We start from the raw sequence: 22,890 nt of genomic DNA on the forward strand, positions 1-22,890 counted from the left end.
GGCAAAGAAAGGGAGAATAGAATATGAATGCAATCTAGCAAAATAACATAAAGACAGACTGTAAAAGGTTCTCTTGGTATGTAAAAAGGAAATGTTTGGCTAAGACAAATGTGGGTCCGTTACAGGCAGAGTCAGGAGAATTCATAATGGAGAATAGAGAAATGGCAGAGAAGTTAATTGATTACTTTGCGTCTGTTTTCATGGAGGAAGATACAGGAAATCTGCCAGATTTAGAGATTCAAGTGACTAGGGAGAATGAGGAGTTGAAGAAAATTAATATAAGCATTGTATAAGGTTGTATTGGAGAAATTAATGGGACTGAAAGTTGATAATTCCCTCGTACCTGATATTCTGCATCCCAGAGTGTTGAAAGAGGTTGCTATAGAGATAGTGGATGTATTGGTGATCATTTTCCATAATTCTATAGATTCAGGAATGGTTCCTGAAGATTAGAAGGTAGCAAATGTCACCCCACTATTTAAGAAGAGAGGGAGAGAGAAAAGCGAGAACTACAGACACATTAGCTTTACATCAGTAGTAGGGAAAATGCTAGAATCTATTATAAAGGATGTGATAAATGGATACTTAGATAATCATGATCTGATTAGGCACAGTCAGCATGGATTTGCGAATGGGAAATCATGTTTGACAGACTTGTTGGAGTTTTTGAGGATGTTACTAACAAAATTGACAAAGGAGAGTCAATGGAATAGTATACTTGGATTTTCAGAAGGCTTTTGATAAATTCCCCCACAAGAAGTTGATTAGCAAAATAAAAGCACATGGGATAGGAGGCAATATACTGGCATGGATTAAGGATTGGTCAACTGGCAGAAGACAGAAAGTAGGAATAAATGGGTCATTCTCGTGTTGGCAAGCTGTGACTAGTGGGGTACCACAACGTTCAATACTTGGGCTCCAGCTGTTCACAATATATACCAAATGTAATATTTCCAGGTTCACGGATGATACAAAGCTAGGCAGAATGTGTGTTGTGAGGAAGATGTAAAGCGGCTACAGGAGGATTTGGACAGACTTAATGAATGGGCAAGAACATGGCAGATGGAGTATAATGTGGAAAAATGTGAGGTTATCCACTTTGGTAGTAGGAATGGATGTGCAGAGTATTTCCTAAATGGTCAAGAGATTAGGAAGTGTAGAATGTACAAAGGGTCCTGGGTGTCCTTGTCCATAAGTTACTGAAAGCTAACATGCAGGTGCAGCAGGCAATTAGGAAGGCTAATGAAACATTAGCCTTTATCGCAAGAGGATTTGAGCACAGGAGTAGTGAAGTCTTGCTTCAATTGTATAGAAGCTTGGTTAGACTACTCCTGGAGTGCTATGTGCAGTTTTGGTCCTCTTACCTCAGAAAGGATATTATTGCCATGGAGGGAGTGCAATGAAGGTTCACCAGACTTGCTCCAGGGATGGCAAGGCGGTCTTATGAAGAGAGATTAGGGAAACTGGGCCTGTATTCTCTAGAGTTTCAAAGAATGAGAGGTGATCTCATTGAAACCTACAAAATACTTAAAGGAATAGATGCAGATAAGATGTTTACCCTGGCTGGGGAGTCTAGAACCAGGGGACATAATTTCAAAATGAGGGGGAAGTCATTTAGGACCTAGATAAGGAGACATTTCTTTACTCAGGGGGATGTGAATCTTTGGAATTCTCTAACCCAGAGGGCTATGGAAGCTCAGTCATTGAGTATGTTTAAGATAGGGATTGATAGATTTCTGATTAACAATTATGTAAAGGGTTATGGGGATTGTGTGTGTACAACATTGAAGTGTTCAATCAGCCATGTATTGAACAGCAGAGCATGCTCGAGGGGCAGAATGTCTTTCTCCTGTTCCTATGTTCCTATGATCCTACGCTACTGAAAAGAGGAAAAAATTGCTTCAGCTTTGGTTTTTTTAAAAAGAAAATGTCCCACATTCACGAGGGACCCCTTTTGTGTCGGGAAATGTATAGTTTTCCAGTAAAGAAAAAGAAGAATTGCTGCTGTTCTGACGATTTTTAAACAAAAAGGCACCAAGAGTAAAAAAAAAATGGCAAAAGTCTGCAGAGTTTGAAAAAAGAATCCCTTTTCCACTGGGTCCACAGGCTTCTTGTTAAAGAAAAAGAGATTCTGCAGCATTAACAGTATTGAAAGTTTAAAACTTTAAGAAGCTGAAGTCACAATCGCCAGGGAACCCGCCAAAATTGCAAAAACACAGGAAATTCACAACAAAGAAAACCAACAGCCTATAAACAGCCTGAGTGAAAGTAACGGTTACTATGCAGATATTAGATATTCTTAAAATGGAAATGACATTTAAAGCTGTAACTACAAGAAAAATAAAACGGCCATGGACAGAAAATTAAAAGAGCCAGATGCATTTTGGATAAGAAAATGGCTAAACCAGGAACAAGAAACCCCAGAAAGAGGGCAACTGCCAATAAAGAACCAAGGGCAGCAACAAGAGACGGCATAATGAGGACAACAAAAGATTTCATAGTGAGGGAGACAGTTGGTGGTGTGAAGTAAACAGATGGTTGTGAATGAAGAAAAGCTATCTGATGTAAATCAAAAGAAGAAAAATGTGCAAAAAGTAAATGAAGCTGTTCTACAGGACAATGTTCTCATCAGAGCTAAACTGGAAGATTTAAAGTGCAAGATTCAAGCTGAGTATATACTTCTGAAAATGCACAATAAACTGAAATCTTCAATGAACCAAGCTAAAAGCAAAATACTGTGGATGCTGGAAATCTGAAATAAAAACAGATGATTCTGGAAAAGCTCAGCAAGTCTGGCAGCACCCGTAGAGAGATAAACAGAGTTAACGTTTCGAGTTCGTATGACTCTTCATCAGAGGTAGAAATGTGATGAATTTTATACTGTGGAAAAAGTCAAGCAAAAACGGTCAGGGATAGATGGGAGCTCAGGAGAGATTAGGCAAAGATGTAATGGGCACAAGACAAAAGGAGTATTAATGATAATGTTAAAGATTAAAGAAGGTGCTAGTAGTAGCCTAAAGGTCAAATGGCAGAATTTGTTAATAGCAGAATAAGGGTCAGTGCTCTCTGAAAGCAAAACATAAGAACAAGTTAGAGGCTGGCCCTAGGAGAAGCGGGTTGGAGAAAAAAAGAATCAAAATGGAGGACAGAGTTCATTGTCTGAAGCTGTTGAACTCAATTTTAAGTCCGGAAGGCTGTAAAGTTCCTGATCGGAAGATGAGTTTCTGTTGCTTCAGCTTGCGTTGAGCTTCACTGAAACATTCCAGTAGGCCATGGATGGACAAATGGGCATGACAGCAGGATGGTGTGTTGAAATGGCAAGTGGCAGGAAGGTCTGGGTCATGCTTGAGGACTGAGCAAAGGTGTTTCACAAAGCGATCACCCAGTCTGCGTTTAGTCTCCCCAGTGTGACCTCATCCTGAGTGAGACACAGCCAAAGTGAGTGTTGGTATTGGCAATTTGGTGCACAGTGGGAATTCGGTGCCGAGGGAAAGAGATGCACTTGGCATTTTTTCTTTCCAACCCACTTCTTAAATCTTCAGAGAGTGATCTTTCCCTTCTGCAGCAGTAGAGGCTACAAGGGAAAGGAATGACTGGTAAATGTTTACTACTTTTATCGCTTATAGTTTAAGGTCTTTTTGTGGTTTATAGTTTGTATAAGTAACAAGTATCAGGAAAGAAGGGCCCTAGAGTAATAGATTTAAAAGGTTTAATTTAAGGGGATAAATCATGGCAGGAGAGCTTAAAGCCACTGCATGCTCCTCGTGCTCCATGTGGGAACCTGGGAACATTTCCAGTGCCCAGAACCAGCATGTGTGCAGGAAGCGTGCCCAGCTGCAGCTCCTAGAAGTTCTGGTTTCAGAGCTGGAAAGGCGACTGGGGACATTATGGAGCATCCGTGAGTCAGAGCATCATGGATAGCATGTTTAGAGAGGTGGTCACACCGCAGCTGAAGGGACTTGAGGAAGGAATGGAATGAGTGACCACCAGGCAGTCCAAGAGAAACAGGCAGGTAGTTCAGGGTCCCGCTAGCAAATTGGTATTCCATTTTGGAGGCTGATGAGGGTGCTGGGTCCTCCAGGGAGTGCAGACAGAGCCAAGATTCTGGCACCACAAGGAGCCTGTCTGTACAGGAGGGGAGGAAGAGAGGAAGAGCAATAGTAATAGGGGATTCTATAGTCAGGGGAACAGATAAGCACTACTGTGGCCGTCAACGTGGCTCCAGGATGGTGTGTTGCCTCCCTGGTGCCAGGTTCCAGGATGTCACTGAATAGCTACAGGGCATCCTGAATGCAGGAGGGTGATAAGCAGAGGTCATGGTACATTTTGGTACCAATATCATAGGTAGAAAAACGGATGAGATCTTACATCAAGAATTCAGGGAGTTAGGGAGTAGACTAAAAGACAAGACCTCTCAGGTTGTAATCTCTGGATTACTCCCAGTGCCATGTGCTAGCTAGCTAAGAAATAGGAGAATAGCGCAGATGAATACGTGGCTTAAGGGTTGGTGCAGGAGAGAGGGTTTTAGATTCCTAGATCACTGGGACGGTTTCTGGAGAAGGTGGGACCTCTGCAAGTGGGGCGGTCTACATCTGAACCAGAGAGGGACAAGCATTCTTGCGGGCAGGTTTGCTAGTCCTGTTGGGTGGAGTTTAAACTAATTCAGATGTTAGTAGAACAGGGGCACATCATAATACAGTAAAACAATCAAGTCAGAGGGAGTACAGCTTCATTAAGTTTCAAGGGAGTAAGGCAAGGCTGGATGACCTCTACTTTAATGCCAGGAGTATTACAGGTAAAATGGATGAGTTAAGGGTGAGGATTAACATGTGGAATTGTGATATAGTAGCTATCACTGAGACGTAGTTGAGGGAGGGGTAGGATTGGCAGTTCAACATTCTGGGATATAGAATCTTCAGGTGAGACGGGGAGGTGGTAGAAAAGGAGGAGGCATTGCATTATTAGTTAAGGAGTCAGTTACTGCAGTAAGGAGAGATGATATCTTGGAGGGGGCATCGAATGAAGCTTTGTGGGTAGAGCTTAGGAATAAAAAAAGGGCAGCCACATTGTTAGGTGTTTCTTATAGACCGCCAGACAGTCAGCAGGAAATTGAGGAGCGAATATGTGTACAATTTGCGGGGGTGTGTAAAAGCAATAACAATAGGGTAATGAAATTAGGTGATTTCAACTTTCCCAACATTAATTAGGATAGACATAGTGTTAAAGGCTTGGATGGAATGGATTTCTTGAAATGTGTACATTTCAAGAGGAGAACTTTTTAGGTCAAAACATAAAGGGTCCAACGAAGGACAGTGCAGTGCTGGACTTAATTCTGGGGAATGAAGCCAGACAGGTGGCTGAGGTGGTGGTGGGGGAGCATTTTAGTGATAGCGACCACAATGTGGTACAATTTAAGCTTGTTATAGACAAAGAATTAGACAAGTTGCAAAAAAATGTTTATGATTGGGGGAGAGTGCATTTTAGTAAAATAAGGCAGGATCTGCCCAAGGTAGAATGCTAACAGCTACTTGTGGGGAAATCTACAGAGGAGCAGTGGGGGGCATTCAAAAAGGAAATGGGGAGGGCACAGCCTCAACATGTTCCCTCTAGGGTGATAGGAAGGAATAACAAGCCCAGAGAATCATGGATGACCAGACATATTCAGGATACTATGAGAAGGAAAAGAGAGGTTTTAAGCAGGTACAAGAGAAGCAAATCAGTGGAGGCATTAGTGGAGTACAGAAAGTTCAGGGTGGAGCTTAAGAAAGCAATTAGGAGAGCAAAGAAGGGATATGAGAACGCTCTGGCTGGTAATAGTAGGGAAAATCCCAAGATATTATATAACTATATCAATGGGACAAGGATGATCAGGGAAAGAGTAGGGCCCATTAGGGACCAAGGGGGCAATCTATGGGTGGAGCCAGAGGACATCTGTAAAGTGTTGAATGAATGCTTCACATCTGTCTTCATCCAAGAGAAAGAAGATGAAGGTATGGAACTCGGGGAGGGAGACTGCGAGATTCTTGAGCAAGTTTATATAGGAGTGACAAGGTATTGGAGGTGTTGGCAGGCTTAAAAGTGAACAAATCTCCAGGTCCGGATGATTTGTGTCCCAGACTGCTGAGGGAGGCAAGGGAGGAGATCGCAGGGGCTCTGACCCAAATTTTTAATTCTTCTCTGGCCATGGGGGAGGTGCCAGAGGACTGGAAACAGCTAATGTAGTTCTGCTATTTAAGAATAAACCAGGGAACTACAGGCCAGTGAGTCTCACGTCAGTGGTAGGGAAACTATTGGAGAAAATTCTGAAGGAGAGAATTTATCTCCAACTGGAAAGGCAAGGCTTGATCAGGGATAGTCAGTATGGCTTTGTGAGAGGGAAGTCATGCCTAACAAATTTGATTGAATTCTTTGAGGAGGTGACCAGGTATGTAGCTGAGGGTAGTGCAGTTGATGTAATTTATATGGATTTCAGCAAAACCTTTGTTTGACAAGGTCCCACAAGGGAGATTTATAAAGAAGTCAAATGCACATGGGATACAAGGTAATTTGATAAGGTGGATTCAAAATTGGCTTAGTTGTAGGAGACAGAGGGTGATGACAGAAGGATGTTTTAGCGACTGGAAGCCAGTGTCCAGTGGCGTACCACAGGGATCTGTGCTCAGTCTCCTATTATTTATCATTTATATAGATGACAATGTGGGAGGTAGGATTAATAAGTTTGCGGATGACACAAAGATTGTCCGGGTGATTAACAATGTGGTTGAGTGTCTTGGGCTACAGGAAGATATAGACAGGATGGTCAAATGAGCAGATAAGTGGGTAGATGGAATTTAACCCTGAAAAGTGTGAGGTGATACACTTTGGAAGGAGTAATTTGAAAAGGAAGTATTCAATGAACGGCATGACACTAAGAAGTTCTGAGGAACAAAGTGACCTTGGCGAGTGTGTCCATAGATCTCTGAAGGCGGAGGGGCATGTTAGTGGGGTGGTGAAAAAGGCATGTGGGACACTTGTCTTTATCAATTGAGGCATAGATTACAAAAGTAGGAAGGTCATGTTGGAGTTGTATAGAATCTTGGTGAGGCCGCAGCTGGAGTACTGTGTGCAGTTCTGGTCGCCACATTATAGGAAGGATGTGATTGCACTGGAGGGGGTGTAGAGGAGATTCACCAGGATGTTGCCTGGGATGAAACATTTAAGTTATGAAGAGAGGTTGGATAGACTTGGATTGTTTTCGTTGGAACAGAGAAGACTGAGGGGTGACCTGATCGAGGTGTACAAGATTATGAGGGGCATGGATGGGTTGGATAGGGAGCAGCTGTTTTCCTTAGTTGAAGGGTCAGTCATGAGGGGACATAAGTTCAAGGTGAGGGGCAGGAGGTTTAGGGGGGATGTGAGGAAAAACTTTTTTACCCAGAGGGTGGTGAGGGTCTGGAATGTGCCGTCTGGGAGGGTGGTGGAGGCGGATTGCCTCACATCCTTTAAAAAGTATTTGGATGAGCACTTGGCACATCATAACATTCAAGGCTATGGGCCAAGTGCTGGTAAATGGGATTAGGTAGGTAGGTCAGATGTTTCTCACGTGTCGGTGCAGACTCGATGGGCCTGCATCACACTGCACTGTGTGATTCTGTGATTCTGTGATTGTAGAGTAGACTGCATTGTGAGCAGTGAATGCAGTAGACTAAATTGAAAGAGGTGCAAGTAAATCACTGCTTCACTTGAAAGGAATGTTTGGGGCTTTGGATGGTGAGGAGGGAAGAGGTAAAGGGGCAGGTGCTACACCTTCTGCAATTACATGGGAAGGTGCCCAGGTGTTGAGCGTGATGGAGGAGCAAACTAGGGTGCCCTCAGTACAGCACATGGAACATCAGCAATGTTTTTTTCTTCCATCTTGTAGTGGGACTTAAGTAGAACCATGTGATTCAGGGCTGAGTGTACTACTCACTGAGCCACAGTGGCAATCGCTTCCCTATTACTGTTCTATCGAATCATTTTATAATTTTACAGACCTTGATTAGTTTCACTGTCAACCTTCTAAACTCAAAAATCTCAAAGGTATACAAATGAATATTATGAAAATAGCCCTCATAATTTAACACATTAGCAAAATACTGCAGATACTGGAAATCTGAAATAAGAAAATGCTGGAAATACTCAGCAGGTCAGGCAGCATCAGTGGAGGGAGAAACAAAGGTAATGTCTCAGGTTGATGACCTTTAATCAGAACCCATCATCACAAGTTAACACCGTAAGCCCCAGTATCTTTCTGGTGAATCTGTGCTACACATCCTCCAAGGCCAGTTTATCATTCCCGAGGTTCAGTACTCAGAACTAAATGCAATATATGGAGTTTAACCAAGGTTCTGTACAAATGAAGTATCACTTGCTTGTTTTTGTATCCCACCTCTCTTTAGTTAATGACAAACACTCCATTAGCCACAGAAACCTGTGCACTAGCTTTTATTGATGGGGTACATAGACACATAAATCCATTTGCTCCTCCACTGTTCCAAGTCTCTCACTATTAAGAAAATAATCTGATTTGTCTTTCTTGGATCTCAATTGAATGATTTTACACTTTCTCACATAAAACTCCATGTGCCATTGTTTTACCCACTTACTTAATCTGTCTATGTCTTTTGTAATTTCCTGCTCTTACAGTTCCTTTATAAGGCATCATCTACAAACTTGATTATACAAAACTCTATTCCTTTACCCGAGTCATTAATGTATACGGTGAAAAACTAGGTGCTAGTATAAGCCCCTGTGAACATTATCCGTCACATCCTGACAGAATGCATTCCCTTTATCTGCGCTCTTTCTCCTAACCGAAGAAAGGAAGACTTGAATTTATATAGCACCTTTCACAATCACTGGATGCCTCAAAGTATGCTACAGCTTGTGAAGCACAGTCACTGTTGTAATGTAGGAAGTATGCCAGCCAATTTATGCACAGCAAGCTCCCACAATCAGAAATGTATTGATGAACAGTTTAATCTGATTTGGTGATGTTGACTTTATTCACTTTTATTCACCCATCTGTAATGAGCAGCGGAGAGGAAAACAACATTGTATTGTCATACAGCTTTTATTTTCTAACATAAATCAGAAAATTACAAGGATAACTCACCTGCTCTTCTTCAAAAAGTGCCATGAGATATTTCACATCTTCTGAGGGGATAGACAGGCCCTCATTTTAATGTCTTATCAAAAAGGCTGCACTTAACGGCACACCCTCAGTACTGCACTGGAGTGTCAGCCTTAATTGTTGTGCTCAAATCCTGGAATGGGATTAGAACCTTCTACTGCAGAGGTAAAAGTACTACCCAGGGCTAGCACACAAGTTATGAGGTTTTCTCCAATTCTGTAAACATTAATTTTTGCCAATAATTGCTCAGCATAGCCTTAACAGATGCCAAATGGATGCCCATATAGGCAATATCCATAGATACTTCCCTTATCTACTACATTAATGGGCTCCTCAAAAAAATTCAAAACTTTAGTCGGATGTTTGGTGTCACAGCTTGCTTCAAAAGCTTTAAAAGAGGTTTAAAAAATGTCCCACCTCTGACCAAGTGGAGGCTAGAATTGGTGAAAATCGATCCCCAGAGTAGTAATGTCAGTGGAGATTGATTAGATTGTGTAAAATTGATTTATGCAAATAAACAGATTTAAGGAGAAGTCCCAGGAAAATTCACTGCCAATATATTTGTCCTTTTCGTGCCATTAACTGATGTTTGCTTCCAGAAATTAAGTTTAATAAATGTGTTCTCTTTCTTTCAGTCTGTTGCAGTTTCTGTATCTGTACTGACACTTAGCTGCATTGCATTGGACCGCTGGTATGCTATATGTCATCCACTTATGTTCAAAAGTACAGCCAAGCGAGCACGAAACAGCATAATAATGATATGGATTATATCCTGTGTCCTAATGATTCCCCAGGCAATTGTAATGGAATGCAACATCATGGTGCCAGAGTTAGCAAACAAAACTCTTTTATTCACCATCTGTGATGAGCAATGGGGAGGTAAAAACAATATTGTATTGTTACACAGCTTATGTTTTATAATATTAATCACAATGACACCGACTGTGGGCATTTTAATAAGCACTGATAATCATGCCTATTCCGAGCTTCACAGAGCCAAAGCATTCAGACTAAGCAATCATTATGCTATGGATTTTCTTTTTGTTTGTTTTTTTATAAAGCAAATTTCAGAACTTGTGTAGCATCTGATTTTCTGCTGTACAAACACAACACTAAAATTTATGATTATTATTCAGCCAATCCTGATAAAGCAGTGGAAATCTCAAGGTGTTACTAATAACCTGGAAAAGAAATGGAATTTTTTTGCACAAGTAATTGAGCACTTAGCACTAATTTCTGGTAGTGTTGTGTTCTGCAAAATGTTAATTATACTGAATATAAGAAGCATAATACAGAAAAAATGCCAGCATTGCTGAAAGTGAAAAATAAGAGCAGAAGTACTAAAAATGTAATTCAGACCAAGCAGAATACAAAAGATAAGAAAGGTTAATGTTAATGATGGACTCATTATTAGTATTGATGCTGTTCCTTTTATATGGCAGGCAAAGAGGGGGAGGGACAGCACCGGGCACAGGGCAAGATTCCAGATATAACCAGTGGGAAACAAAGAAGGAGACAATGGTCTTAGTAGCTCACAAACCCATTTTAAAACATTAGAAAGTGGTGAAACCTGTGCACTGCACAAAGCTCATCTCAAATGGGAATTCAATAGTCAAGGAATTAATAGTCTGCAGCCTCAAAATCTGACTCTGCAGTGCCTGAAAAATGGCCTCCAAAGCCTCTGACATGGTAGACAGGGAATGCATGCTCTTTCAGAACCAGTAGTGTGCTCCTTGCCACATTAGTGTAGGGAAGAGCATCAGTGTCCCAGAGCTCAGATCTGAAAGAAATGTTAGGATCTTTGAATACTCAAGCAAATTATCCAACATCTGTTTGAGGCCCACACTGCCATGTTTGTTTGCCTTAAAAACAGCTGGTGCTGGGTGGAATGCCTAGAGGAAAATTAGATCGGCATCAACCTGACCAGCAGTCCTTAAAGGGAGCAGTTCAGGCCACCAACAAGCCAAGTGTTTAAAATAAGCTTACCTGATTGTGGAGCCAGGAGAATCAGGAGTGCTCTTTCTGACCATCCATTAAAACCCACATGGGCTGTCCCCAGCCACTGTTCCCCCACCATTGCAACCATGACCCCTCTGCAACTGCACTGTGGCTGATACCCACTTTTCCTGATCCCTGACCCCTCCCTCCCTCCCTCTTCCTAGATGCCCATTAGGCAGCTTGGCAGCTCAGTGGTAAGAATAAGAAGTGTGCCTTAGAGCCATCCTTTCAGAAACAGGGGTCATTCCTGCTCCCTCTGCATATCCATTTAGGGGTGTGCTCTATTTTCTAGGTCAGTATTCTTAAAAATCTAAGGGGTCAATCAACAGAATTGAAGTGAGCGGAATGTGAACAAGTTTGGGGGAAACTAGCTGGAGGAGCAATATTAACAAACAACATTCTTTCAAGGCAACTAGAATAATTCCAGTCAGTTGTTGGCCTCTGATGCCCATCTATTGATGATTTGTCAATTACCGAATCAGCCAGTGCCTATATTTCTTGGTCAAGAGGGGAGAAGGGAGGTCTGTGGGATTAGTTTGGAGTCCGGTTAGCTCCAAGTTTGCTCAGTAATGTGAGATCAGTGTTGATCCTCTATGGCTTATGTAGTGCTGTAGTGTTTTGAAATTGCAATATGTACACATTGTCCACTTGAAGCTGCCATGTAGAATAACACCAGCAGAGAGAGCTGTAAGAGGATGAAGAGAACATATGAAGAAGATAAGTAAATAAAATAAGCCATTGTTGCTCATGCACTTTTATTTCTGGTGTACCTCTGGCTGTTCTCAAGACCCAAGAGCCCCACATCGGCCAAGAACCTCACGCTAACAATGAGGATGATGCAAAGTAAGAAGGTATGAATCTTCTGGAGTATTTTGCTTACTCCCTGCAGTGAAAACAGCATTTTAAGTTGCAGACTTCCAGTCACAGTCAGGCTGTTTTTAGCGCACACAAGCTGCTCAGATTTAACCAGCAGGATAGCTTTTACAGAGAAGTTTCATCACTATTGCTGATGACAATGGCATTATTTTCCTACAACAGCAGTGAAGAATTAGAAGAAATATTTGAAACACTTGCACCTGAGCAAGATGACCATAACTTAGCTACAAAGGCTCTGACATCCTATTTCACACCAAAGAAGATTACAATAAATGAAACAATCATCTTCAGATGCACAAAGCAGCATGGCATCGAGACACTTGGCCAGAATTGCACACACTCGAGGCAGCTAGCAGACAAATGTGACTTTGGCGAAGCTGAACAGGTTGAAAGAGAAATAAAACACAAATCATCAAAGGGTCTCTGTCCAGCCAATTATGCCAGAAAGCATGAAGAAACTGTTTGAATAAAGCAGCCATTGTTACTCATGCACTTTTATTTTCTGGTCTGTCCCTGGCTGTTCTCAAGTACCAAGAGCCCCACACTGGCCAAGAAGCTCCCAGCTCACCAATCCACTTCTGATGTTGCAATGCTTCAAGTTGCTATTGATGGTTAACCGCCTAACAGCTGTGGGAGCTTGGAGCTCTGGGACTTGGATTTTCCAATGTTTTCCAATAATTCTACATGCCAATGCCTTAACAAATAGTGTGATCCTATCTGAGCAAGCAATAGGGATTGTGTCAATGCTTTATGATGGTAAATTGGCTGGTTTAAGCTGGCTGAATTCCAGCAATGCCTTTATGTACACTCACAAGTCTTTAACCCTTGATTATTGGGCCCTGTGTCTAAGCCCTGTAAGCCCAGGTAAATGGAATGTAATACCATAGCAATGTTCTTCACACTTTACTGTGTGGGGTGCTCCCATGAAAATACTTACATGCTCCCAAGGGGCTCATGTTTTAATGCCTGAAAGATAGGGTGAACTACCCATATTATTGCACGAAGCTTGTTTTTTATTACTGAACAGCAATGGAAATAGTCGATCTGACCTTGGTTTTGTGTGGTAGGCTAAAACAGGTGACAAGGAATGGATGATCCATTTTACAGCTCTCAATTTTTATTTCAATTGACCTCTATGTGATTAAAAATTGGGAGAGATATAAAATGGGCTGTCTACTTGCTATTATCCATTTCACACTAACACAAAGTCTGGATCTACCCGATCTAAGTTTTGGGATTCTCAGCTTGAAGCTGAGAGAGAATGCAGACTTCACATCGGATACACTCTACTTATGTGGACTTATCAATATCTCACTTTGAAGACAGTTGAACACGATGTGGTGTTTTCCTGCAATGGTTAGATACCTGGCTGACCGAAAAAAAGGCTGTCCCATAATCTCATTAAGTAATATTATTTAGACAGATACCACCTTAACTCTAAATGTAAAAAGGAATAGTTTCTATTGCAGTGATTTGATGCTAGCCTTGCCACTGGTAGAATTTGTGGCATGATTTTTATGTCTGGTCTTTAATGTAGCTTTATTGTGAAATGACAGTGTGTGTATGATGTGGTGTACATACAATTGTGGAGCATCACTAGTTTCAAGCTGTGATCCTCCCACCTTGTAAAGTTTCTAAGCAGTGATGGAATAGAAATGTTTACATTTCAGAGGCACATGTTTCTAATGAACTCTTAACAGTTCATGCAAAGTTCCAAATTTCCCACCCTGAGCTATGCTCCACTACCACTTGGAAGATAAAGAAATTGTTGAACGATGATCAACTATCTTCCCTAGTTAGTATGATCTTTTGTGTTATGTAACACCACGTGTAATTCCCTGAATATATTATATTGAACTCCCCACTGACAATTTTTATTCACTGGAAGAGTATAAAATTTAAATTAAAACCAAATGGTGGGCTAATTTAATTTTAATTTACTATTAACCTGAATAGAATGATTCATTATAACTTCATTGAATTTTCAATATGTAGTTTTGATTATGCTTTCCCTTTTTTCATTACAGATGACATTTACCCCAAGGTCTATCATATTTGCTTTTTCATTGTTACATATTTGGCTCCTTTGTGCCTAATGATTTTGGCCTACTTTCAAATATTTCGGAAACTTTGGCGTCGACAGGTATGTGACAAGGACATTTAGTGGAAGATTATTGCTACTCTCATAAAGTTTGCCACCTTATGTAATTTTTGCACTTAAATTACAGATACCAGGGATTTCTTCAGTAGTCCAGAGAAATTGGAAGCCTGTTGCCCTGCAGTGTTCATCCCAGAAGAATGGCAGAGTCCAGGTCAAGTCACGAACAAGTGCTGTTGCTGCAGAAATCAAACAGATCCAAACAAGACGGAAGACAGCACGGATGCTTCTGGTGGTTTTCATTTTTTTCACGCTTTGCTACCTTCCAATAAGTGTTCTAAATGTTCTGAAAAGGTGAGTTTGGTACTTCCAGGGGACTGGTGTTATGACTGGGATAAACTGGTTTTCCTCTTTTCCGACTCCCTGTTTGGCTGTAGCAGAGACTTTGAATTCTGATAGAAGGATGCTGTATTGCCAATTCACTATGTACTTGACTGTGTGCAGTTTGTAAGAATTAAGCCAGACAGGTATTCTTGAGTTAAACACATATAGGGGCTAGTTACAATGTACTAAAACGCACCAAGTAAACATATTAAAAATATTGAGAATGTGCAAACAGCTCCTACTTCCCACTAACGCATGCAAATACACACACAAAACCCCAAGCATGCAAAAAAAAATTACAACTTAACAGAGTATCAGATGTTAAACTTGGCCATGTTAAAATGCAAATTAAAATGGAGGAAAGTCAATAAAGATTCACTGATTTTATCCGGAGATGTAGGTTCTTCAGCTGGTTTTAAGTTGTGGCTGCTATGTCCCTTTTCTCATGGAAACACTGATATAGAAATCCAATGGCTTTTAGCAGAGTCTCTGTCTACTGTTAGGATGTAGACATACTTTTAATGCAGCAAAACAGGATTCAAAGCTTTGATGGAATAATATAAAGAGAGAGGATGAGAGATTGCCTCTGTCTCCAGCAGCTAGAATATCCCTGCCGAATCCCAAATTCAAGCATCCACACAAAAGGTTGTAGCACATGACCATCTCCCCATGTCAGTTGTATATTCTAAAAGAAAGTTGATCAGCTCATGTCTGGCACAGCTCCTCCTAGCCATTGTGATAGTTGAGGTATTTAATTCTTAATGTTCCAGAAATTAACTCCTACATGGTCTATTCTTCCATTTGGATGAGATAGGATGGAAACTTTTCACACCTCCTGGGAGGCCATAGTGGATTGGGGCCTCCATAGACCCTACCTATGTCTCCATGAAATGGAATGTGGCTACACAGATGCAAACTGGCAGCCATTTTAAGGCAGTGCATTGTGTTCCAGTGAAATGTCCCTTTTTGAACAGTTTAAAATGTGAAACTAGTCAATGAGATATCAAATTAATTCCAAATCTTCAAGATACTGGAAATATAGTTGTTAAATTAAATGATTACACAGCTTGAAGTTTCATTTACATGAAGTTGGTTCCTTAATTGTCTATGATAAGGATACTGTTTTATAACATATCTTATTTCGCGAGGGCAGAATGTGTTAACTATCCATTTATTTATGCGTCTATCCATCTATATTTGCTGATTGGTCTATTTACATTTGTTTTTTTTTTAATCCAGCAAAACCTAACATGTATGCAAAGTTATTTAAAATTTTAAAATGCATTTACAGCATTCTGGGGAAGGAGCATGGGAGTAGGCTAATTAGATAGTTCTTTCTAAGTGCCAGCACAGGCACAATGGGCTGAGGAGCCTCATTCAGTGTTGCATTATTCTATGATTCCTGGAGCCTTGGGCATTAGAGTATGACCATAATGGGAGGTGCATGACTTACCCTGAGTTTCAAACCTCAGTACAAGGGTTCTTGTCAACTTCACCTCACTGCACTTTGAGACAGCTTTTTACAGCTGGAGAATGCTATGTAAACACAGGTCATTATTATATTGGACACCCAGTGTCTTTCAAAGTCATTAGGCCTCTTTGAGGATGCCACTGTTTAAGTAAATAAGTGTAATGCATTCACTATTAGACTTTCTAATGGGTATTGACAAGGTTAGTAAAAGGCTATAGCTAATAAGATGAAAGGGAGAGTTGCTAATTAACTAAAAACCTGACCCCACGATTGAAAATGGGAACTGCTCATTTGGGAGCAGTACCTGTGGATTAATTTCTACTGGATTTGGTTCTCAGCTTTATTCCATAAACATTAATTCTTAATGAGAGGATAAAAGATCATTATCAAGTGCAGTGCATCACAACACTGTAGAATGGTGAATTTTCGTCACAGTGTTGATAAAAGGATTTACAGGGTTTAAGCAGGAGGATATCTGATATATTGCAGTCCACACTACTGATCAAAGTATCAATTAGGAAAAGGATTTGGGAATCAATAGAAGTTAATAAGAACAGTTGACATGCAGGCAGAATCTAGGGTTATTAGTTAGATATCACACCCAGTACTCAAATCCCATTTCTAAAGGCTTCATATCTTTGAAACTATTCAAGTGATACTTAGATTTGTACGTAAAGCTAATTTACCAAACTATCTTCATATATCTAAGATAAAAGCAAAAAACTGCGGATGCTGGAAAACTCAGCATGTCTGGCAGCATCTGTGGAGAGGAGCACAGTTAACGTTTCGAGTCCAAGTGACCCTTCAACAGAACTAAGTAAAAATAGATGAGAGGTGAAATATAAACTGGTTTAAGGAGGGGTGGTGGGACAGGTAGAGCTGGATAGAGGGCCAGTGATAGGTGGAGATAACCAAAAGATGTCACAGACATAAGGACAAAGAGGTGTTGAAGGTGGTGATATTATCTAAGGAATGTGATAATTAAGGGTAGAAAGCAGGACAAACAAGGTACAGATAGCCCTAGTGGGGGTGGGGTGGGGTGAAGGAATCGAAAAGGGCTAAAAGGTAGAGATAAAACAATGGATGGAAATACATTTAAAAATAATGGAAATAGGTGGGAAAAGAAAAATCTCTATAAATTATTGGAAAAAAAGGGGGGATTGGAAAGAGGGGGGATTCAACAATTTTAGATCATGAACTCTCTCCTCCATCTTCATATATCTCTCCTGTCCAATACAGTTTATATAGAGTAAAATATCTTCTCTTTTTTTATTTTAAATCTTATTTAGACAAGTATTAAACAGAGATATCAGCACATAGAACAACTGTAAAAAGTGAAGGGCACAGTAATTTGGAAGTGACTCAGGTACATTTAATGCAAACTTTATTACAGATTTGATTATTGCAGCCACATTGAATTTATTCCTCATAGAGAAAACAAAAAAGATTACAGTACAGTTGAAAATAAAAGGTTCAGTGACTGCTAAAACATGAGAGCAAAATATTGGGGACAGTGAAAATCTGAAATATAGACAGAAACTCTGCAGAACTCAGCATTGGGGTCAACAATTTCAGCTCTGACCCCCTTTAAAAAAGGCCACCCCCACCGTGACATTTCTCTGTGGGTGACCTTAACAAGCAGAGAGTGGGACTTCCACTCTTCAGCAGAAGGAAGGCCCAGCCTCGAGAGCTGCTGGCTAATCGGATTAGCTGGCAGGCCTTGCAGTCCCAGCAGTGCCAAAACTAGTACTGGGGGCGCTCCTGGGACTACAAGCACCTCCACAAAGAAGATTGATGGTGACCAGACCCAGGTAAGTCCCAGGCTTTTTGGGCAGGGAGGGATTGGGCACCCGAGGGAAGGTGATGAGTAGGTTGAAGGGTTGGTTTTGGAGACCGGGGAGGAGGGGGAGGGGGCACAAAGGGGGCAGGGGGGGCACAGTCTTCAGGTGGGGCACTCTTGATGTGTACAGGGGACTGCCCCAAAGGATGTAACCACCTTCCTTCCTGCCTTTTCACCAACCTTGAAAATATATTGTTCTCTCTCTCTTGCCTGCCTTCCACTGCTCCGCATATTATGACAATAGAGGTGTATTGAGGCCCTTAATTGCCACTTAGTTGGACTGTCAATACACCTAAGGGTTGGGAAGGCTACTGGGCGCATTACACAACACCCCCCCCATATTATGGGATGGGTCAGGCGTGGGCAGGAACATGGTGGGCTACCTACCAGTCATATTTTACATACCCCACCACCTCCGCTGCCGAAAACACACCCAGCGTTGGGGGGGGGGGTTGGGGGAGGGGGTAGTAAATCCAACCCCTTGAGTTTTCAGACCAAACAACACAGGGAGTAAAGCCACTCAAAATCCCCAAGCTTGTGATTCTGTCCTTTAAAATGGGCCATGTCATGAAAGCAATCGGGGGATGATGCCTTTAAAATTAAATTTATAACTGTGATTTATTTCTGTAAAATGACCACAGGGATTGATCCAGTTTTTCTTGTTCGTTCCCTCAGGGTGTTTGGAGCCTTTGACAATGTTAACAACAGAGCAACACTCTATGCATGGTTTACATTCTCACATTGGCTAGTGTACGCCAACAGCGCAGCAAACCCCATTATTTATAATTTTTTGAGTGGTAAGTTATCTTTTTTCAATTAATTGCCTTGTGTTACTGAAGTATCCAGCTTCAATTCTATTAGTTAACTTTAAATTGTTTACGCTTTGTTAAAGTATGCTGAAAAATCATCATTCGGCTCAATCTGAGGCATGCACTGGTTCCAGAGTCGAGGCAGCTGCTGAATTATTAGGCAGGAGAAGTGATTGTAATGCATTTGTGGACATTGAAGAGGTTCGGAAAATGTGTTCCTAGAATTACAGGAATGATAAAATGCAACTCGTTCCATTCAGCTTGTTCCCAGTGAAATGCAAATCTGTTGCTGATTTTAGGAGGTGAACAGTCAAGGAGTTCATTTAAGCAGTCACACAAGTGGGCCACACCTTCTAATACCTGCTGCGATGAATGTTAAGACATTCGCTGCTATTGTGCATTGGGATCTTTCGGGAGATCTGACCTGCCCACATGCATGATAATTGCCTGGGAAGTTTAAACTTCTGATGGGCAGATTTGGGTTACCTGGGCCCCTCTGAAAATGTCTGCAAAGGTGACTCAGTGCTGGAGACTTGGGCCTGTTGTGCGATTATTTAGGCTAGTATTGTGCTGTTATTAATGTCTGGTGTAGGTCAGTGATCAACAGCGGAATCCACCCTGCCCCACCCCATACACCTACGCACCCTCCCCAACTACCACTCCACATTAGGAAATAGCAGGGACATACATCATATCTGTCTTCACACTAGAAGACACAAAAAACTTCCTGGAAATAATGGGGAAGCAGGGGTCTAGCGAGAATGAGGAATTTGGAGAAATCATTACAAGTAAAGAAATAGTACTGGAGGAATTAATTGGGTTCGATGCCACATACCCACTGGCTTGCTTCCTGGGGTTTTAAAAGAGATAGCTGAAAAGATAGTGGATGTATTGGTCTTCATCATCCAGAATTCCATAGATTCTAGAACAATTCCAAAGGATTGGAAGGTGGCAAACATAACACTGCCATTCAAGAAAGGAAGAAGAAAGAAACCAAGGAACTCTAGGCCAGTTGGACCAAAGTCAGTCCCAAGCAAAATGCTAGAATCTATTATTAGGAATGTGGCAAAAGGCACTTAAATCATGAAATGATTAAACAGAGTAAATGCAGATTTGTGAAGTGGAAGCTGTGTTTGATAAATCTGTTAGAGGATGTAACTAGTAAGATCGGTAATGGAGAACCAGTATATTTGGATTTTCAAAAAGCATACTCACATGATCATACCTTACAGACAATGTCCTAGACATCACCATCACTATTCCGGGGTATGTCCTGTCCCACCAGCAGGACAGACCCAGCAGAGGTGGCGGCACAGTGGTATACAGTCAGGAGGGAGGTAGCCTGGGAGTTCTCAGGATCGACTCTGGACCTCATGAGGTCTCATGGCATCAGGTTAAACATGGGCAAGGAAGCCTCCTGCTGATTACTACGTACCGCCCTCCCTCAGCTGAATGAATCAGTGCTCCTCCACATTGAACATCACTTGGACAAAACACTGAAGGTGGCAAGGGCACAGAACGTACTCTGGATGGGGGACTTCGACGTCCATCATCAAGAGTGGCTCGGTAGCACCACTACTGACCGAGCTGGCCAAGTCCTAAATGATATTGCTGCTCGGCTGGATCTGAGCAGGTGGTGAAGGAACCAACAAGAGGGAAAAACCTACTTGCCTTCATCATTGCAATCTACCTGTCACAGATGCATCTGTCCATGACACTATTGGTAGGAGTGACCACCACACAGCCCTTGTGGAGATGAAGTCCCATCTTCAAATTGAGGATTCCCTCCATCATGTTCTGTTGCACATCCATCATGCTAAATGGAATAGATTTTGAACAGGTCTAGCAACTCAAAACGGTGCATCCATGAGGTGCTGTGGGCCAGCAGAATAGAATACAACCACAATCTGTAAATTTATGACCTGGCATATTCACCACTCTACCATTTCCATCAAGATGGGTGTTGCATGATGTGCCTGCATGCCATTGTAATGTAAGGGTGTTCAGCAAAGCAGGAGTTAATGTGGGACTGGAGAATAGCACCACCCACGGTATGATGCATAGAGTCACATAATAATAGATTGAGAGAACAATCTAGAGAGAACACTCTGGAACCAGCCTGCATGGAGAAACAGCACCATGCATGAGAGTAACCTGGGACCTGTAAACAGTTAAAGACTAACAATAAAGGGCTCTTGTTTAAATATACATGTCTCAAGGTCTCATCACTGAGATATCTAACAAACCCATATTATAACCAGTTGGCAGGAGCGGAATATCAGCACTATCAACATAATACAATATGGCAGCAGTGGTCACTTGTAAAAATTATCACATCAGAAATAGTAGCATAATCCAACATGGTGATCTGCAGTGATGTGAAAGTTGGCAGCTAAATGCATGAACCCAGGGCAGCATTCCAAGGTATAAAACTATTATGGCACGGCAGAGGGTAAATGCTGAGCTGCTCAAATCCCAAAGGAAAACTCGAAACTGCTGCCAAAACAGTTTTTGCAATGCATACACGATGAGGAGCGGTTCTGAAATCAGGAAATTATTTCCCCGGCTACTTGTGATGATTTTATAGTAAAGTTGATATTTATTAAAAGAATAAAGGAAAAAAGATATAAAAAAAACTGATACACTTAAACACAAGAATGGCTTCACACAGTAAAAGTACTTTAAAATAGTTCCACAAATCTTAACTTAATTACCCTCAGAGCTAACCTTCACTTTTTCTGTTTAGCAACCATCCTTATAGATTTTAGAATCTATAGAAGTCCAGTAATTTTTACCACACAGTGCCTTTTTTGCTTGGGGTGTCCTATGAGGCTGACAGCAACTGGCTCTTCAGGTCTGGCCTTGTTCATACTCTCATATAAATAAAAACAAAAAAACTGCGGATGCTGGAAATCCAAAACAAAAACAGAATTACCTGGAAAAACTCAGCAGGTCTGGCAGCATCAGCGGAGAAGAAAAGAGTTGACATTTCGAGTCCTCATGACCCTTCCACAGAACTTGAGTTCGAGTCCAAGAAAGAGTTGAAATATAAGCTGGTTTAAGGTGTGTGTGGGGGGGGGGGCGTGGAGAGAGAGAGAAGTGGAGGGGGTTGGTGTGGTTGTAGGGACAAACAAGCAGTGATAGAAGCCGATCATCAAAAGATGTCACAGACAACAGAACAAAAGAACAAATAAGTGTTAATGTTGGTGATATTATCTAAACGAATGTGCTAATTAAGAATGGATGGTAGGGCACTCAATTTATAGCTCTAGTAGGAGTGGGGGGAGCATAAAAGATTTAAAAATATTTAAAAATAATGGAAATAGGTGGGAAAAGAAAAATCTATATAATTTATTGGAAAAAACAAAAGGAAGGGGAAAGAAACAGAAAGGGGGTGGGATGGAGGAGGGAGCTCAAGACCTAAAGTTGTTGAATTCAATATTCAGTCTGGAAGGCTGTAAAGTGCCTAGTCGGAAGATGAGGTGTTGTTCCTCCAGTTTGTGTTGGGCTTCACTGGAACAATGCAGCCAGCCAAGGACAGACATGTGGGCAAGAGAGCAGGGTGGAGTGTTAAAATGGCAAGCGACAGGGAAGTTTGGGTCATTCTTGCGGACAGACCGCAGATGTTCTGCAAAGCGGTCGCCCAGTTTACGTTTGGTCTCTCCAATGTAGAGGAGACCACATTGGGAGCAACAAATGCAGTAGACTAAGTTGGGGGAAATGCAAGTGAAAAGCTGCTTCACTTGAAAGGAGTGTTTGGGCCCTTGGACGGTGAGGAGAGAGGAAGTGAAGGGGCAGGTGTTACATCTTTTGCGTGGGCATAGGGTGGTGCCATAGGAGGGGGTTGAGGAGTAGGGGGTGGTGGAGGAGTGGAGCAAGGTGTCCCGGAGGGAACGATCCCTACGGAATGCCGATAGGGGGGATGAAGGGAAGATGTGTTTGGTGGTGGCATCATGCTGGAGTTGGTGGAAATGGCGGAGGATGATCCTTTGAATGCGGAGGCTGGTGGGGTGATAAGTGAGGACAAGGGGGACCCTATCATGTTTCTGGGAGGGAGGAGAAGGCGTGAGGGCGGATGCGCAGGAGATGGGCTGGACACGGTTGAGGGCCCTGTCAACGACCGTGGGTGGAAAACCTCGGTTAAGGAAGAAGGAGGACATGTCAGAGGAACTGTTTTTGAAGGTAGCATCATCAGAACAGATGCGACGGAGGTGAAGGAACTGAGAGAATGGGATGGAGTCCTTACAGGAAGCGGGGTGTGAG

At 41.8% G+C, this 22,890-nt stretch overlaps 1 protein-coding gene across 1 annotated transcript in view; it reads left to right on the forward strand.

The window, feature by feature from the left end:
- hcrtr2 (hypocretin (orexin) receptor 2) overlaps positions 1 to 22,890 on the forward strand; it is a 188,256-nt gene that overhangs the window by 117,110 nt on the left and 48,256 nt on the right. The window contains exons 5-8 of the mRNA XM_041187368.1: positions 9,787 to 10,030; positions 14,053 to 14,168; positions 14,254 to 14,477; positions 18,494 to 18,615. Of these exons, the coding sequence (XP_041043302.1) occupies positions 9,787 to 10,030; positions 14,053 to 14,168; positions 14,254 to 14,477; positions 18,494 to 18,615 (706 nt within the window). The remainder of the gene's footprint in view (positions 1 to 9,786; positions 10,031 to 14,052; positions 14,169 to 14,253; positions 14,478 to 18,493; positions 18,616 to 22,890) is intronic.

Source organism: Carcharodon carcharias, chromosome 5, assembly GCF_017639515.1.
Source record: "Carcharodon carcharias isolate sCarCar2 chromosome 5, sCarCar2.pri, whole genome shotgun sequence".
Taxonomy (NCBI): Eukaryota; Metazoa; Chordata; class Chondrichthyes; order Lamniformes; family Lamnidae; genus Carcharodon; species Carcharodon carcharias.